The sequence below is a fragment of the Lutzomyia longipalpis genome, chromosome 2, assembly GCF_024334085.1.
Source record: "Lutzomyia longipalpis isolate SR_M1_2022 chromosome 2, ASM2433408v1".
Lineage (NCBI taxonomy): Eukaryota > Metazoa > Arthropoda > Insecta > Diptera > Psychodidae > Lutzomyia > Lutzomyia longipalpis.
Genome location: NC_074708.1, coordinates 36364805 through 36384063, shown reverse-complemented (window position 1 = coordinate 36384063; position 19259 = coordinate 36364805). Strand labels below are relative to the sequence as shown.

Genomic DNA, 19259 nt, shown 5'->3' with positions numbered 1-19259 from the left:
ATAAAAGTCTCTATGTTGGCATAGAAGTGCCCTATTTGCGATACAATTTCCACCCCAAAATCTATGCTTATATTTATGTATTTATGTACAACACGACTAAGAGCTTATAAGGATGGAGGGGGGAATTTACCCCAATGGATCATGATGTAGGGCAGCATCACACATACACCCTCTCACTTCTTTATGGAAATCCTCCAAAGTCTCGCCACTATAAATATTCCATCTTTTTGGGGGATATGTCTGCACAGGAGGATTGCAAAGTTTTCTAATGTTTAGGGGGGTAGGGGGAGCCTAGAAGTGAGAAAGTACCTCCCACGGGGGCTCAATGGGGTGGGAAATCTCCTCTGGGGAGAAGTATTTAGTATAGTGGAGCGAGATTCTCATGTCTTCACTTTATCACACAAAACGCACGATAGTTCTTACACCACATGAGCATGAGAGAAGATAGAGTGTGAGAGATGTGAGAGAGAGGAGACTTTGAGGTATATATAAGAAGGAAAAAGTACTTACTTGGGACTTATATCACAGCCCTGTTGCATAAGGGACCCAAAGGTAAACCAGAGGGAATTGTGGAGGGAAAATTGATTATCCAAGGTGCTGGAATCACGATTGCACACATGAAGATCTTGCCATTCTTGGGGCGAGAACCTGCATTAGAAATTTGTCTTTTGAGATTTTCTCATATCACAAAATCCTGTTGGCTAACTGTGAAGCATTTTCACACAGTACCACCACCCATTTCCCCGAGGGGGGATGAGCTCACAAACTTCATCTATAGGTAGTGCGGTTACATACATCCCTTGTAGTCAGAATGTCCTAATGGGGAAAATCCACCCCATGTTAGACTCCCATCTCTCTCTCTATATACGTAGTGCACAAGACATGATTTTCCTTTGAGGAAAATTATACTTGATTTACTTTAGAAGAGTCTGATTTTCCCTCTCTCACACTGTGAATTGGAAAATATCCATGACCCATTTTGTTTGTCTTTTTCTTTGAGGGGAGCTATTGCTGCTGCTTCTAACAACTGATCAAAAGGTATATTATGCTTTAGAATTTTGCTTCAGCAAGCAAAATCAATGGAACTTTATTATTGTGGAAACAAGAGGAGCGTACGTGTACCCAATGATGTCACGCACAGAAAGCTCTATGCTATATACTTTGCTTAGAATGTAGCATAATGTTTTATAAACAAGAAGACTCTCTAGTTATTTAGTAGAGAGATGTAGCTGAGCTTTTGTGATTTATGGACTTTATAGTTTCTCCATACACACATGAAATAGTTTTGAGGAAAGAGATCGTTTATTTTGGAGTTTTGTGAATAGAAGAGAGCATATTTTGGGAGTTTACCTTCTAAAATGTTTCGTCAAAATTCAAAATGAAATAGTTATGAATTCATAATAAAATATAAATTTTGTCTCTTCCTTTTACTTGTACGATTTAATAGCATTGCAAGATGATTGATTAAAATCCCTGTGCAAGAGAAAACTTCCCATAAATGTCTCTTTATACAAAAGTTGACAATATTCCCTGCATTTCAATGCTTTTGTCCACAAAATATTTTCAAATCTTCAACAATGAAAAGCTCTTGTAAAGTTCTGCAAAAAATCTCTTCCTCATTCATTTTTCTCTCTCCCAGCAGTTCAATTGGACCACGCGTTTCATTCTTTTCTTTGAATACACTTCATGCAACATTCTGCGTGGAAGTCTTAAGATAAAAAGAAAGAAACTTCTTCAGTGCAATGCATGATTCTGTCAAGAAGGTAATTCCTTATTCAGACGCTCACAAGTCTTGTGAGTTTGAGAGTCTTTTTCGGGTGAGACAAATTCCATCTCATGCTGAGGGGTGGTTTGGGGTGCTGAACAATGGTGTAAAGTACATCGTTGACGTAAATGAAATACGACTGAAAGTATACTTGTCATGGTACTAAGATCCTCCTGTTCGTGATTTTCGTTTCACACGCTCGACTGACTTTTGCATGGAACGAAGTGCGAATTAGAGTTAAACACACCCTTCTTTACACACATTTCACCTAACATTTTGCCTTTTCTTTCGTCCCATTTTTTTGCGGAAAGAAAATTTCCTCCCCCATCCACAATATTTTGGGAGGGGTGATACGAAATTTGCGCCATTTGGGCGAAAAATCTCTCGTGGACCAGAAATTGATGGGCGGGAAACATCAAAAGAAATCCGCATGAAAGACGTGAAAATGACGCAGGGGGAGCTTTTTTTTTCTTCTCTCCCACATTCCGCGTCTTGAGCTTTCGAAGCACGTTTCTCAATTGAGGGAGTATTAAAAATTCCCTCTGTGTGTGTTGGATAATTTTTGTGGATTTGGAGTGTGGGGGTGGAGCAACGGGGTGGGTTTGATAAAAGAAAAAGAAAACTCAAAGGGGGTGGGTGGAAAAGTTCGTCCTTACTTGGGAAGAATTTCACATCCTTGCTGCATGAGTGATCCAATTGCAAACCACATGCAATTCATCAGTGTAAATTGAGTTTCCACCTTTCCTGGGTCGCACGTTGATGGCCATTCGTAGGGGGTGAATCTTTAAAATATATATAGGGGGATAGAGGGGGAGTCATTTTACACTGGACTGTCATCGTTAATTTTTTCAGTCTTCTTCACCTTTCCTTTCATTCAATACATTAATAAAAAAAACTTTTCGCGTAGGGCTTGCATAAAAAAATCTTTTGGGGAAGCTTTTTGCCATAGCGGAAGGTGACAGAGATCAGAGATTAAGAGTAGGTGGAGGAATTCCTGAGGTAGCCACTTAATGGATTTGTGTCCGGCACTCCCTAAGGGAGGGGGGTCAGGGTGGCTTTTCTTTCTCATTCTTTCTCTCTTCCGAAATGGGAAGAGATATTTAAGGGAGAATCTCCTCATACATATAACTTACCTGGCGAGGATGAATAGAAGCACAGAGACCCCGAGATAAGCTGTCGCCATGTAGATCCACACGTCCAGCGAGAGGGGGCTCAGGAATGAGAATAAATTCGGTGGCTGAAATGGCAGAAAGAGAAGAGCAAAAAAAAAACGAATATGAAGAAATGTGAGAAGACATTCCACACAGGGTTCCTCATAAAATATGTGACTGAAATTAATATGTAGGACTGTCGGGAGTAAATCACGTCCATGGAGCAAAGGAAATTTGTCAAGATCCAAGTCAAGCTATCTCGCACTTTCTCGTTATTTCTAACGAGCAAGAACAATGAAGTGGCACTTCCATCGGGCAAAATGAATAATAAATGACTTGTCTTGCAAATAAATTGGAATTTCTACGTTAGATTCCCTACCCTGATTGTATGTCCCTTTATCACTTAATCAGCAATTTTAAATTGAAAATAATGACTAGAGAATGTTGAGAAATAATTCTAGTTTAATTATCTTGCATTTAGGGAGGAGTTGAAGTACCATTTTACGTGGATTGGAATTTAAGGAACTTTCTGCTCAAGTTTTGGGTAAATATAAATTCTCGAGGAAGTGAAGAATAAGAAGGAAAGTATCTCATTGTTGTTTTAATACTTTTACTACCTTCTTCAATTCTTGATTCTCTCTTGCAGTTTACCTAAAGCTTTACTTTGAAAGTTCTTTTGTATTTTTTTTTAATAAATAATTTTAGCAATATTTAATCATAATTTAAAATATTATTATTTTTTCTTTACTTCCTTTATTTTATTTTTTTCTTGAGTCAGTGACGTAGCTAGGAGAGCTTTGAGTGCCAGAATACCTTAATAAGTCAGGCACTTCAAGAACTCCCTTTAGGAATTAAAAGAAGTAATTTCCAAGCTAAAAATACATTAATTAAAAAAAACATTTTTTTTTATAAATTGTCAACCGTTAAAAGTTTCAAACGTTAAAATAGGTCAAACGTTTCAAATGTATCAAATAAATGTCAAATATTTGAAAAAATCCAAACATTGCGAAGAAAAACGACAAAGTTAGAAAGGAACATCAAATGTTATAAATTTCGAATGAAAGAAATAAAATGTTTCATGTTGGTAAAGAAATATCAAATTCTTAGAAAAAATGTCAAATATTAGAATACAAATGTCAACGTTAGAATTGTCACAAACAAATTGTCAAATTCTTGGCTAATCGAGTTCAATTCAATTGAAAATCTTGGTGAACTTCCTATCCTAAAGTTAATTTATTTTAATCTATTTTTAAGCTCTCTTAATTAAAATAATTATTTTCCTAATAACATCTCATGATTTATAACTACGTCCCTGCTTTAAATTAAAAAAAAAAGCTTTCCAATCTTTCACAAATCAATTTTCTCTCACTGCGAACATTTTCTTAATTTTCTTTTCACCATATTCTTAAAAAATATTTTCCACTTGAGTGAAAAATCATCTCATTTTCGCATTAAAGAAAATTTGGTATTAAATTAAAATTTCTTTTGCGGTAAGCAAATTCTCTTGGTAGCCCTTTTTATTATATTACACAAAATGTACCCTCTCGGAATAAAAAAAAAAGAATGGAGAGCTTTCTAGGAATTTAATAAGTCCTCTCTGTGGGGTGGCGAGAGTATGGGGATAATAGGAAGACCCTAAGTAGGTGGGAATGCCACTTGAAAAATTCAATACTTCTAAGTGATTCTTAATTGCCATGGGTTCGGGGTGGATGGGCGGAGGGGTACGGAAGGGGTCTCTGTGGTGTCGGTTTAAAGGTTTTGAAGAAATAAAATACACACCTGCTTAACTGGCTTCCTATACAAGACGGATATCCCGAGGTTCATGAATGGCATTGTGAAATCCACAACCTGGTTTGAGGAAAAGGTGAAAGAGAAAGAGACACATTGAGCACAAGGGGGATATTTTTCACACACAATTCACCCCCAAATTGTATGGTCGCTCCTTCTTTTTTTTTGTGTGTGGGGATATGATAGATAGATATATGTTTATTCATCTCATCAAGGATTTCCCACCCCCCCAGTACATCAAATATACATGAGTATTGAGAGAAAGGTGCCCCCTGAGAGAGAGAGAGGAGTACCTAGCCATAGTATTGGCTGTTTGGCTCCTTGGGGTTCTCACATTTTTTTTCTATATTTTTTACAGCATTCTTAAAATCAAATAATACATTAAACAAATACAATTTTTTCTCTCAAGCGCTTGAGCTCACGCTGAAAGACATGACACTCTGGGCTATCGGCTGAATGATTAGTGTAAAGTTTTAGGCCAAATTTCTTATTAGCTCTCACACAATTGACACAGAAAATTGAACTACTTTGGCAATCCTCGGCCTTGTGATCTTCACCACAATAACAGCAAACATAGGCGTCCTCTTTGCAATCCTTCACTAAATGTCCATAAGCACAGCATTTCACGCAGCGCCTCACGCTTACACCATCACTAACATAGCACGAACTCCATCCGATGCAAACACGTCCTTTCTCCAGCATTTCCTTATATAGCTGAGGTGGTACCTCCAGAATGGCATCAAAGTAAATCTTTTTCCTCGTGGCATGGATTGATACCACTTTTATCTCATTTTCCTGGACCTGAAGATCATTCTGAGAAATCATCATTTTCACAAGCTCTGCATCGGCAATTTTCTCAGAGAGACCGCTTATTTTAAGCCTCGGGAACATAGGCTTAGGAACCGTGATGCTATAATGCTCTCCCAATTTCTTCTCTGCAATTTCTTTCACTTTTTCCAATGTCTTTGAATTTTCACACACTATTCCAATGCCGCTCTTTCCAACACCTCTCATTCCCGAAACTTTTGCATCCACTGGATCAATCTCACTCATTACGGTGTTTTTTGTGATTGCACGGTCTTGCTTATCATTTTTTGGCTTAATCACACACAGAGATTTATTCGGGGGTTTCGCTTTGACTGCACCTGCATATGATGGTACTGCTTCACTCAGGTTGTTTTGACTAATTGAATTTTCAGCAACAGATTGGATACACTCTTTCAATTCCTTCATTGAGGTCGCCAGCAGATCACCCACATCAGTTATTTTCTTCAGCACATTTTTCATATTTTCACACAAAAGAGTTGAACCATTTTCGATAGCGAGTGTGTCTGCACAATTTCTCTGTATGCGTTCATCCATTTTGTAAATAAACTGCTCAATGATGTCATTCTGCCTTTTGAGCTCCTTAAACTGTTTCAATTGAGGACTTTCTCTGCATTCCTTACAGATGAAGCACATTCCATTCTTTGTAGACCAAATTCTATATTCTCTGTCGCCATAATTAAGACATTTTGTGTGAGAAATGGCTTCACAAAACTCACAATCCATGTATTGGAGACTCTTATCATCAACTTTACAAATATCACATTTACGGGCTTTTGTATTAAACGCCAAAGCTTTGGCTCCACTATTTTGAGGCATTGTTCGTAGACCACTACACTCACAAGGCACAGCCTTGCAAGAAAAAGTAAATTTTCCAATAAATTTATGTCCTTCAGGAATTGTTTTTCACGTTTTAAAGAAAAGAAGCACCTTATACACCAGTTAGAATAATCATAAGTCTTTGCCCACACTTAATAACGAGAGAAAAATCAATTTTTAGACGAGCTCTTTGAATGCTGCCGTTACAGATTTGAGCACACACACGTAGATGTTACGGGGTTGGTGTTCCTGATGTGTCGGTACAACCCCCCACACACAAAAAAGGAGGAGAAAGAAGAAAAAAAAAGTAAGAGAAACACTCAAAGTTCTCACCTGTTCTCGATCGAAGGTGATTGTTAAATCGGCTATAGCTAAATCTGCTCGTTGCTCCAATAGCTCACGTACCATCCCATCCCATTCGCTGCAGATGAGAAAAAGAGTAGCGTTGCAGTTTACTTAAGTTGTAGATGAGGGGGTGTAGGTGGTAAGGAGGGTGGAAGGAAGGGGGTGGGAATGGGGGTAATTTTAGGGGGAAGAGAAAAGCAATTTTGGAGGCCAAAGGTATATACAAACAGTTCAAAATCATAAATTCATGTAGGTTTACAGGTAGATATGTATATGAGAACATATATCTCACCCAGTTTCTTTGTTGTAACTCCCATAGCGGCCGTCTGGTGCAAGTCTCAGGGTGTAATTGAAACCGAGAATCTTGGAGATTTCGTGAATTAAATCAATGGCATATCCCTCAAATTGATCATTTCCCGACAATTTCTCAGCTGAATCCTTCCTCATGCAGTACGGTGAGCTCTATATTTGTGGGCGTTTTATGTGAGGGGGTGGAAGAAGATAAAGGGATCAGCATTCTAATGGATTTCCCATGTTGAGCTTTTGGCCCCAGATCTGGGGCACCTTGGCAGGTTAAATCCAGAGAGAGAGAGAGAATGCAATGTTTCTTCCCTATACCGAAAATAATACCCGGCAGCATCGTTCATTTCCCGGAATTTGTGTCACATCGACTAAAATCTCCCCAAAGATGCTGATAGTTACTGATCGATTGGAATTGGGTGCCATTCTTGAGCTCTTTATGGTGCACTGAGAGAAAATTTATTTGTCTCCACTACCGTGATTGAGAATTTTAGGAAATTGCTGATGATGACCATTTTTTTTATCTCTGACATGTTACAAATTGTTCCTAATTTAAGGCTATTTTCCTCACTATAGGTATATCCCACATAATATAGTGTCCTTCTCCTTTATGAGACTTTTGGCATTTTAGCTGTGTTTCTTTCAGACACAGCTTTTGTGTACCGAGCAAAATCGAAAGTCGTCAGATCGGGCTCAAACTTGGGATGAGCACGAATTAGGGTCCCCACATTCCAAAAAACGTATGCGCCAAAAAAATTTTTTTCCGGCCGGCCGTCCGGCCGTCCGGAATCAATCGCTAAATTGCGAGAGAACGGTGATAGATAGAGACTTGCGGTAAACGGCAAAGTTTAAATATCGACTGGAAGACATCCGATTATGATGTCAAATTTTACCCCCCACCCCCCCGTCCGCCATTTTGAATAACCTCAAAATTTTGTTTTCGCTATATCTCAGCCGCTATTATAGCTAGAGGGCTGAAATTTTGATATGTTGTAGAGGTCATCAAGAGCTTTCCAACGATACCTCATTTTTGAAAATCGGTCAAGCCGTTTAGTCAATATGGCCGCCACAATTTTTCATCGAAAATCGACCATAACTCGAAAACGGCTTGACCGATTTTGATCAACCCGGGGTCAAATGAAAGATCTCAACAAACCCTACAACTCTCTAGAACATCTGAAGTTTCAAAAGTGACCGCAAGAGGGCCAAAAATCAAAAACAAAATTTTCGATGAGTTTTCGATGAATATCTCGAAAACGCCATTATCGATTTGCTTCATTTTTTGATATGTTATAGCTGACCATATTATGTAGCTCCATGCCAAAAATGAAGAAAATCTATGTCGCCGTTCTCGAGATATAGCCTTCCAAAGTTGGCATGTCATATCTCGGGTTCTACCAGTCCGATTTCGATCAACTCAAGCGCAAATGAAAGGTTTCGTGAAGCCCTACAAATGTCTAGAACATTGCAAGTTCGAGAAATGACCGCGAGAGGCGCTAAAGTCAAAAACAAAGTTTTCGAAAATTTCGAACTCGAATATTTCGAAAATGCCATTATCGATTTACTTCATATTTTTATATATTATAGTTGAGGTTAAGACCTTTCCAACGATAGCTCAAACTCGAAAATCTATGGAGCCATTCCCGAGATATAGCCTTCTAAAGATTTCTTAGGGTATGACTTTTCAACTTTTCCCGACTTTGCGCGTATTTAAACAAATTTGCGTTCTAGTTTGCTCTCACAAAATTGGTACACTGAAAGAAACACAGCTCTCGTAAGCTTGGTCAGCTTACCAGTACATTTTTTTCCTTTTTTAACTAATAAGGAAAATGTCTTGCAATTGCTTTTATCTGTGTTATTATTGAAGGATTTTTTCTTCATAGTTAGAAATCTTTTTTATAAAGATTATATATCAACAGGTAATGCTTCCACAGGTAGTTTAAGCGGTATATAACAAAATAAAAGTTTCAAGAAAAATAATGTCCTTAAAGGGAGTTTTTCAGGATTACCTGTCTTAATTCTGGGCATTTAATTACCCTTGAATTGCTTTATCTTTTTATTTAAATAAATTATATAATTGTAAGATAATGGGTGAAATTCACTAGTCAGACAGAATTAAGTTTCTTTAGAAAGACTTAAATTTTCTTAAGATTCCTTAAGTTTTCTTAAAAATGTCTTAAGTTTTTACAAGATTTTTTAAGATTTCATAAAAAAAAATAGTTAAGATCGCATAAGAAAAATTAATGATTTTTAAGTTTTTTTTTAAACAAAACTTAAGATTTCTTCAGTCAAGCTGAATTGGGCAAAATGCATATTTTTCGATGATTTTTTGTGGTCACTTTCGGGCATCGAAATTCGTAAAAATCATAAAAAAATATCCCTTTTCCTAATAAATTTTAAATTTTTTCTCAAGAAATATTAAGAAAACTTAGACATTCATAAGGAAAATTAAAGAATATTAATTAATCTTTAAGAATCTTAAGAAAACTTAAGTCTTTTTTAAGGAATCTTAAGTCTGTCTGACTAAGGAATTTCCCCCAATGTCAAGAATAAACTTTTTCAATTAACTTCTAACATCTCAAAGATCTTGTTTGCCGAATAATTTTTTTGCTGATTTATTTATTTTTAAACTGATCTATTTCAAATTTTTCATTTTGAAAACTTTTTTCACTGATTTTTGAATTTTTTTCTCTCTCAAAAAATTCGCAATAGACCATAAATTTTATGCTTTATTAAGCTGTACTATGCAAAAAAATTAATCGCCATATACAAAACATTTTTAATTCAAATGATTTGATTGAATTTCATTTGATTTTATTCCACGTAATTGAAATGTAACGCTTCGTAGCACTTTCCCAATTAAGCAGTGTTTAATTTCTCTATTTTTTTTTTAAATTTATACGTGAAATACTAAGCGCATTATCAACAGACACACTCATGGAGAATTTTGTACAATCAAATCATGTTTTTGTACGGCGTGAAAATATATTTTCACTTGAATTTGTGGAAAATGAGGAGGAAAAACAAGGCCCCACCCACAGCTAGTTGTTTAAATTCTTGTCGCAATTCAATTTGTGGGGGGTGGATATCCTGGGTAGTTTTGAATGAACAATTTAAACCAAAAACCACTCAAATTCCCTAAACTTTGTGTAAACGAAAATGAGTGCAACAAGAGCTATTCGGTTCGTATGTTGCCTCTCAGTGCTACCATATATGTACCATTTTTGGATTGTACATATTGAATTTCCGGTGGGTTGGTACGATGAATACAGGGGGGGGAGGTGGAGCTTTCGAGGAGACATACATTGGCAAATAGAGAGTGAAACGTGCAGAGACACAAGTGGATACTCACGAGAATTGTTGTGACAACGAGTGTTTTGTTCTTGAGGTTCTCAACAATCTCCATTTGCTGCTCCCCGTAGGTTTTTGTGAAATTCACCCCCTGTGTGGAATTCCATGTGCCAGCTTTGCGTAGCCCCAACGGTGATAGCTCCACAATGTCCAACACAAAGTCCGTACGGAAGCCCTGGTGGTCGAACTTGATGACATCCGTTAGTCCGCGGATTTCCACCTGCGGGGGAGGGATGATAGAACAAACGCAAACAAAAATCATATTGAGGGAACATTTTCAGCGGAAATGCTACAACGGGGGGGGGATGTTTTGTGGCGGAAGTTGGGTAAAATTGATTTGGCGGATTAAACGTACAATCTTCATGTAGTTTATTAAGCTGTATCCGTGTGGCCATGTGTCGGAGGCATCGCAGGATAGGGGCTGAATATCGATCTGCTGGCTCGTGTCCAGATCGTGGAGAGCCTTCGCAAACAGGTGAACAGCATCATACATAAGGGCTGTTTCCGTCCGTATTACGGATATATTTGTCTGTGGAAAAACGTGGGGAGACAAAATATGTATTTTTCAACAAAACAACAATTCTTTTTTTTTTAATTAATCAGCCGTGCAGCAAGGGAAAAAAAGAAAAATTCTGCACACGATGTGACCATTGTTTGAGCAAGCATGTTTTTAATTATTTCCCATGTTTTATCACCACACACCAGCAAAATTAATTGGTTTCCTCTCCACCACCAACCGGAGGAAGAAGTGCATTTGTTCCGGTTCTTCTATGTGGAAAATTCACGATAATTTTCCGTGTATACATTTAATTCTCAACAACTTTTTTATCATCATCCGCATTGCTTTCCCTTTCTCTCGCACATCTGATGCTGAATCTGTGTTGTATGTAATAATCTGATCCGTTAAGCACTCAATGAAATTTTCACTGATGCGGTCAAAATTTAATGGTTCTCCCCCTGATGGGGCTCTTCACTTCTAATAATGTTGCACTAATATGGCTTTTTGGTTTTCCATTTACTACCTACATGTGTACGTTTTGTACAGGCATGATGCGATGGGTTGGAGTTGTTCAAATTTTGGTGCTTTTGCGGTTTGCGGATGCGAAAAGCTTATGTGCGACAAAATTCACACATTAAGCTTCAACTTGGTTGATTATTTTCCAATTGAAAATATCATGGTACGAACGAATATCGTTGAATTGATAAATTTTGTATCCTCATGAAAATGCAATTTATTTTCCACTCCCCAACATTTCAGCATTCATGCATTGCTGATAACACACTGAACGTTCGTTGTTGATTGTGGAACAAATTTTATGCATGTTTCAGTATTAATATATTTTATAGGGCGGTCAGGGGGTGGAATTGGTCAATTTTTCGGTACTTAAATTTCAAAATTTGACTGCAAAGTTTTATTGTTGGAAAAACTCTACGTTAAAATTGGATTTTAGTTTCTATCTTCTCTTGATTTTAGTTTTTATGATATTTCGGGATTTATTTACCGTCTTCCTCAGGTATGAAAGATTTCTATATGAAGCATATGCTTCATTTGACGCATTATTTTCAGTATTTATTCATAAAAATACATTTTAGAGCATATGATGTATTTACTTCAGCCTTTTCTCTGAAGCTTTTCTCATTTTCAATGGAAAAGACAAATTTTAGAGTTTTTTTTAGAGAGACTCACTGCACCCCAATCTCCCCTATTAGGAGGTTTTAATCATTTATATTTTATTTGAAAATGATTAATTTTTAAAAATAAATTTTATCTTTGATGAAATCGATAAAATACAATTTATTGAATGACTGATAAAAAACTTTAATTTAATATTACATAAACATTTTAATAATAAATGTAATACAAAAGTCACTAATTTAGCAACATATGTATTGTGAATTAAGGGACATTCAACCTGCACTTAATTGATTAAAAAGCAAATAAATATTTGTGTTTTAAAACAAATAAAATTGGAAAAATGAGATTATCAATATTTTATTAAAAATCAAATTATTAGGAAAATTAAATAAATTAATTAATAATACATATATAATTTAAAAGAGTTAAGGTTGAATTAGAATATTAAAATATAAAAAAAATTTTAGAACATTTTAAAACGTTCAGTTAGCTTCAAAGGGTTATTTTCCTTTCTAGAATTTTTTATATTAATTCTTCTTGCTTCATTTTCCCCTTAATTTTTATCAAGGATACAATGAGGATCTAATAAGGATAATTTAGAGGTAATTAATTAAAAAATTATCTCAAAAAACTGACTCACCATCTTCCCAAAAGTCGTCTTTCTGCCTGATTTGCTTTCCCCATGAATCCACGTGTCAATGGTATCCTGGACAATTGCCTTCTCGGGATCAACTAATCTGAAAGCCGTAATATTCGTTCCGCCGTACTTGAATTCCTCCAAATGCACCATATGCAGGTCTAGCGAAGTAATGAGGTAGCTGTGGTAGTCACTCATCATTCCAATCTGCTGTGCTTGCTTCAGCACTTCGTAGATCTTATCGGTGCTACAATCCAGGACAATGTGAGACTCCGCGGAGTTCTTAATTTGCTTCAGGAGTGGTCGGTAGTCACCGGTATCGCTTAGCTGTCGTACTGTGATTGGCAGCTCATTGGGTCCGTGGGCTTTGAGGAGTTCCTGCAGTCGCACCAGCCCCTCATTCGTCTCGTAGATAATCGTGAAACTCTTCCATCCCCATGCACGGACGATGTCCACAAAGGCCTTTGAGAGCATACTGGGGTGTGGGTAGAGATTCACGAGGCAGCTTTCCCGGCGCAACCGGTAGTCCCAACGAGTCTCTAGGTGTGGGATCTCCATTGTGTCACAGATGCTCTGTATGTGGCTGGCCGTGTGTGCGGACTGTGGGCCGAAGATTGCCGCCACCCCTGTGCGCAGTAAGTGGCACACCCGCTTGGAGGCATGGAAGCTATCCAGGGGATTAATCTTCTCCACTTGGGCGGACAATTTGGAACGTGGCAGGACCGTGCGATCTGAATTTATCTTCTCAACAGCATAGCGAAAGGCAACCTCTTGAGTGTCATCGTCGGGATGGAAAAGTCCGCCTTTTGATGGCACGCACAGTGAAGGAGAAGAGGAGAAAAAAAATGTAACAAAGAGGAATGAGGATGATGGAAGTCATATTTCTCCCCGCAAACAGACTCATCTTCCTTCGTCGTGACAAGTGAGTGGATTATTTACGGGCAAGAATCCTTCCTACCACGCGCGCTCCCTAAACGCAATCAATGCGAAATGAAGGCATGAAGGAAATTCCTTGCAACCCCCTTCCTTAAGTCCTCCACACAGAGTTTTTTTTGCTGTTCATCTTCCCTCCCGAAAATAAGGATTCAAAATTTCACGAAGGAGAGAGAAAGAAAATTCTTCTACGTGGGAGCTTTAGGGTGGATTTTGTGGATTTGCTCCGTCGTATCGTATTGTTTCCTCATGGGCCGTATTATGGTTTTGGCGGAGGAATGGTCGGGTAATACGACAAAAGAATGATTAATTGGGGCTCCGATGCATAAAGAGGAATAATTTATTAACTGAGATACTGCATTAATTTTCCCTTTGTTGTCCCCACTGTGAATACTCAATAACATGAATCTCATTAAAATCATACCCAATTTCACCATGTTTGACAAATCTGACTAATTTATTTAAACGGACGTGAATTTAACGAAATTGTTTACATTTTTTTTAAATTAATATATCTCAAGCAGAAATGAAAAATTTTAAATTGAGAAAAAACTCATATTTTTCATGCGAAAGGTTTAAATTAATTTCTGAGAGGAATTATTTTGTAATTTAAAATAAAATTGCAAAGAGATGTGATTAAATTACAACACCACAATTATTTTCAATTTTATTCCTCATTTTCTATGCTTGTGGTCCTTGTACTATTTTGCTGAGGTTTTGAGTTATTTGTTTGTTGATTAATAAATATTTGTTTCCACGACAGTATTAAAATTTTTGGGAGGAATTTTTAGAGAAAAATGTTTTGTATTTAGTTTCATTAAGTGTTATTTTTCATTTAAATTTGTTATTTGAATTTTTAAGTTTTTAATATGAGTTTTAATTTGTTGTTTATTTGAATTTTAATTTGTTGTTTATCTGAATTTGTTATTTATTTAAATTTAAATAACTTTTTAATATTATATCAGCTCATAATCTTTCAGTAGTTTATTGTGAAAATCTCATTTTGACTCACTCTAAATGATCTCTAATTACTCAATAAATATTCTAAAATTAATAGACAACAATACACCCACACCTACCCCTTATTAGCCGGCATTAGTAAGACCATTAGTAGTCATTAAATAAACAAATCATTCGTAGATAAACAAACAGATTAATTCCCCTTTAATAAATTCTTAACGATTAGTGATGCTATTCTCCATGATTTAGAGGAATTTGACCTCATTGTGGGAATTTATGGGGATTTTAACTCTAAAAGCGGGTTAGTTTAGCAAACTGATAAAACCCAAGAAAGAAAATAAACTTTATAATACTTTGCAGTTTTTTTCCCTGTTCATTGAGGGAAACTTCCGGCAAAGAAACATAAACGTTAATTCTCTAAAACTTTGTGACCACAATTTAAAGTTAAGTAGAGATACTCTCACATAAGTTTTCTTGGGCAATAAAAAATTAATTAAAATTCATTATTTCGTTATTTTTTTGTTGGATGAAAAATTAAATTAAAGGTAAGAAAATTGAGAAAAATTCAAAGCAAAAATTCGTGCTGCCTAAATATTAATTTTAAGGACTTCAATTCAGTTTTATGGGTCCTAAAATGAACGTATTGTACCTACCCTACTATCATAGTTTTATATATAGGTATCATTTTATAGCTTGTTTTTTTTCGTCATAAAACTTTCCTACGTTTTTCCGGTTTTCCCTCAAAATATGCTGCCACTGCCAATTTCGGTTTTCCCGCTTATCTTATGAATGGCATTTTAAATTTAATATCAGCTAAATAGTTTTCTGTTTTCCCCCTTTGCATTTTACATTGCTATATACGAGAGAAAAAGCACAAAAAGCACACACAAAAGCTCTGATAGCGTGATGAGTGCAGAAAGTGATTTGCATGAAAAATTGCATTTATCATTCTCTTTTTTTTCTCTCAACATCATCCCTCACTCAGCTAACTTGTGCTGCACATTTACGTTAATTTTAAGAGTTATTGAATTTTTTTTGTCTGCTGGTAAACCATCAAGCAGACGCTGGGAGTCTTCTGCAACGATGTCGCGTTCAAGCCACCACCGGGAGAAGAGGTATACATACAATGGTACTTTGTTCTTTGTACTGGCGTCGTTCAAGTTAATTTTCTTTTATTCCCCAGCGTATGGAATACAAGAGAGTGGGAGGAAGATAATAAAATACAGCAAAAAAGAAAACATTTCGTGAAAAATCTCCACCCTCATAAATAAAGCTTATCTTGGGGTAATTTTCCCGCCCAAAGTGCCGCGAGATACGCAATAATATTCAATTGTTGCAAGTATGTTGAAGAGAAATTTTCCCTTTACATGGAAAAAAACATTTTAATGCCCTCCGTCTTTACTTCCTTAATTTTCCATTGCATTTCCTTTTTCTAAGTATGATGTGCCTTATTAGCTCTTAAGGGGGGGAGGGTGGGTATGGAACTTGGAAATGTATTTAATTCCCCATGCTACATGGCATTATTAGGAGTTGGTGCAGCTTAATGTTTAATTCATTTATGTGTGCCGGGGAGTTTTGTGTGTTGGTAGGAAAACTCTCGCTTGATTTTCGACATATAACTTTTCTCCCGAAAGTTTATCTCTCTTCCCTTTCTCTCTCTCTCTGTTTATTGTAGTTAAATTTCGTGAAACTTTGAATCCTTTTTCCTCCTGCCTCAGGGACTTTCACTCACTTTTTGCATGCAATGCGTATACTTTTAAATTATTTGTCAGATGTGAGTGTGAATAATTTGTCATGGGGAGTTGTAAGCTCTGTCAGAGGGTGGTTTGGGGATGAAAGTGTTGAGCCAGAATCCACCCAATGAGTTATAATTTTTTATTATCTCGTCTTCGTCAAAATTCTCGGGGATTCAACATAATAAAATGTTCCAAGGGGGTGGTTGGGATTTTGCGGGGAGGGGGTTGCTCACGAAGAAGAATGGGGGTAGATAGATAGACCGTTGGAGTAGATTTGCATAAGAAAGGGACGAAACCACAGAGGAATTCTGCGAGGCATTTTTGGCGGAATGTCGTGTCTCAAGGGGGTTGGGTTTGTTGGATGAACTGCGAGGGACATCACGATGGGGGATGAGATTTGCTTTTCAGGGCAACATTTTCATTTTCTTTTACTCTCACTGTGTGTGTGTGTTGTGTGTACTTTGCCCGCCCGGAAGTTTGACCAAAGACGAGGGATGATTGTGGTGAGAGGAGCTCATTTATAACTCACCAATTCTGATGATATCTGGCAGACCGAGGGTTGTTTTGGGGCACAAAAGAGCACAAAACACAAGCAAGACTAATCGATGCATCTCCTCGCACACTCTATGTCACGGACCGCACGCTCGATGGCTTTCTGGGGGAGACGAACTCACGCGTAGCACATTCACGGGAATGCCATTCGCCAGTGTGTCTGCCACTGGGGCTGGATGGCTTTTCACTGAGACCACGACGAAGGCTGGCCAGGTTCACTCACAACCATTCTGAGGATGATATTGCAAAACACTGCCTGTCCGAGGTTTTTTGGATGCTGCGCTGCGACGTTTGGACCTTTTTCTCCATTGGAATTCGATTATTTTTCCCCTTCGTAGGAAATTCCAAATCTCCCCCCAAAAATTTCCCACTAGCTATCTCTTTCACCCCAACTACCCTGTATCACGAGAACCCCAACACCGAGCTTGTCTCTTTCGTAGAATTCTGTTGATACAGTTCGGTAAATATTGAGGGAAATTGCCGTGCTTGTGAGCCAATGCGCAGGACATTCTCCCTCCTTTTGGCTGTACACACAAGCTGGAGGCTTTGCTATCTGCCAAAACTTCTCCCACACATCATAACCACGCTAAGCTTTCGCGTGAGTCAGAAAAAGCCCACCGTGTTTTGTTGGTGATTCAAGGAGGGGAAAAGCCATTCGATGAACTTGAAGCTTTCGCATGTATATGTGTCATGTGGGGGAGCTTTGAAAGGGGAGAGCTTTGAGGATGTTTTTCATCCCATCTTAGCAAAGACAACGGCTATTGTACGGAAGATTCTTTAGCAGGGCGTCTTTAGTGCCACCCTGTGTGGTATTGTACCCTTATATATGGGAAAGCGTGCATGTGGTGTTACCGGGAAAATACATCCTGCCGAGGTAATTCAGTTCCCGCCCATTGTTTAATTTACAAACACACAAAGCGAAAATTGCTTATTGGTATTGATTACAAATTATCCTCTAAGGGTGCGCTCTTTCTCTAATATCATATACAACAAGAGGCTTCATTGCTAAGGGTTGCACAGAAAAAAGAGGGTTGAGGTTTACATTACGCAAAAAGTTCCTAGAGAGAAGAATTTATTTGCTTTTTGTGCCAAGAAATGTATTTGGTGGACTTTCACATTGACTTTTACATCACATTACAAATGAATGGGGTGGCTATGAAAAGGGTATGACTCTGAGAATTTTTCATTGACTTTTAAATGATATTCTAACTAAATTCTTAACTGAATTCTCCTTAAATTTCCTTTTAATTTTACCTTATTCTTTTATGAAAGAATAAAATAGAATTAAGGACAATTTCTTTATGGAAATTCAATCAGCTCTTCACCCCTTGCATGAAAATTCTTACCAAATTTTCTTCTCTGAAACTTCAAATTATGCTAAGTAGATGAGATTTATGAGTTTTCTTGACCATACAAAACTAGTCACGTTTCTCAAATTTATGAAATTTATGACAAAAATGAAAAACAAAATAAAGTGTCCGAATTAAATAAAACACTGACTTTAGTTAACAAGAGAATGTTATTTAATTTTGATGTAAACTGTTCGGCGTTGAATTGAGACTGGGCTTCTATACTTTTTTTACATTTCATTTATACTCCTTCCCACTCCACACATACACATATACTTCACAAAAAAAATCTATTCATTTATTCGTGATATTCAATTTATATTCTTCTCTAAAGCTACTTAAAATTCCTCCACCCACATGAGAATATTTCTTCTCTATTGAAATTTTCAGAACAATTTTCTTTAAGCAAAGTTTGTTTTGCTATTAAGATATGCTCTCATGTGAGCTATAATAAAATACTATTTTAACGAGCAATATGAAAAGGACGTTATACACAATATTTTATAGAGGGAGAAAGTTCCTAAAATTGGAAAGGTTCTACTGGTATAAAATTATACGAAAAAGAATCATTAAATATTTGTGAGAAAAAGGATTATTTTACTGGAAAAATTATCATTTTCCTTGTTTCTAAAATATCAGAAAAACCCATGATTAAATCTCTTCCGAGATTTTCATTGTATTTCCAGTATTTTCCAAGAAAATCTTTCTGCTCTCAAGTGAATATTTAATTATGCAATCATATAATTTCATAGCAATAGATATATTTTCAGTCCAAAAGATTTTTCCCACATATTTGCGCATAAAGTCCTTACAAAAGCTCATATGAAAATATATAATTTTCATCATTCCCCAAACTTTTACTTAATTCTAAGAAATCACATTTCTCAAAATCCAATAAGCGCACGCTTTTCAGGGAACTTTTGCTCAATTTATTCTTGAGCTTTTGTTGCACATTCCCTCATTAAGTGTTTATGTACAAAATTAAGCGAGCTTTGATTGTTTTCAGTTTGTTGGTATTTCATCAACTTGCACTGTATGTATGTAAATAAATCGTGCAGAAGATTCTGCAAGAGAATTTGGCTTGAAACTTTGGTATTTGAGAGTTTTAATTG

At 36.8% G+C, this 19259-nt stretch overlaps 1 protein-coding gene across 12 annotated transcripts in view; it reads right to left on the bottom strand.

Moving 5' to 3' along the window:
* The window catches only part of LOC129790521 (glutamate receptor ionotropic, kainate 2), a 29105-nt gene extending 10738 nt beyond the window's left edge, over positions 1-18367 (bottom strand). The window contains exons 1-11 of one of the 12 annotated variants that reach the window (XM_055828030.1): positions 18145-18364; positions 16776-17101; positions 12621-13420; positions 10700-10873; positions 10346-10564; positions 6986-7155; positions 6682-6769; positions 4696-4764; positions 2899-3002; positions 2422-2547; positions 511-648 (exon numbers count right to left, since the gene is read on the bottom strand). In XM_055828030.1, coding sequence (XP_055684005.1) covers positions 511-648; positions 2422-2547; positions 2899-3002; positions 4696-4764; positions 6682-6769; positions 6986-7155; positions 10346-10564; positions 10700-10873; positions 12621-13420; positions 16776-16857 — 1970 coding nt within the window. In that variant the 5' untranslated portion in view covers positions 16858-17101; positions 18145-18364. The other 11 variants (XM_055828029.1, XM_055828031.1, XM_055828036.1 and 8 more) reach the window with 11 other exon arrangements.
* Positions 18368-19259: the final 892 nt, after the last annotated feature.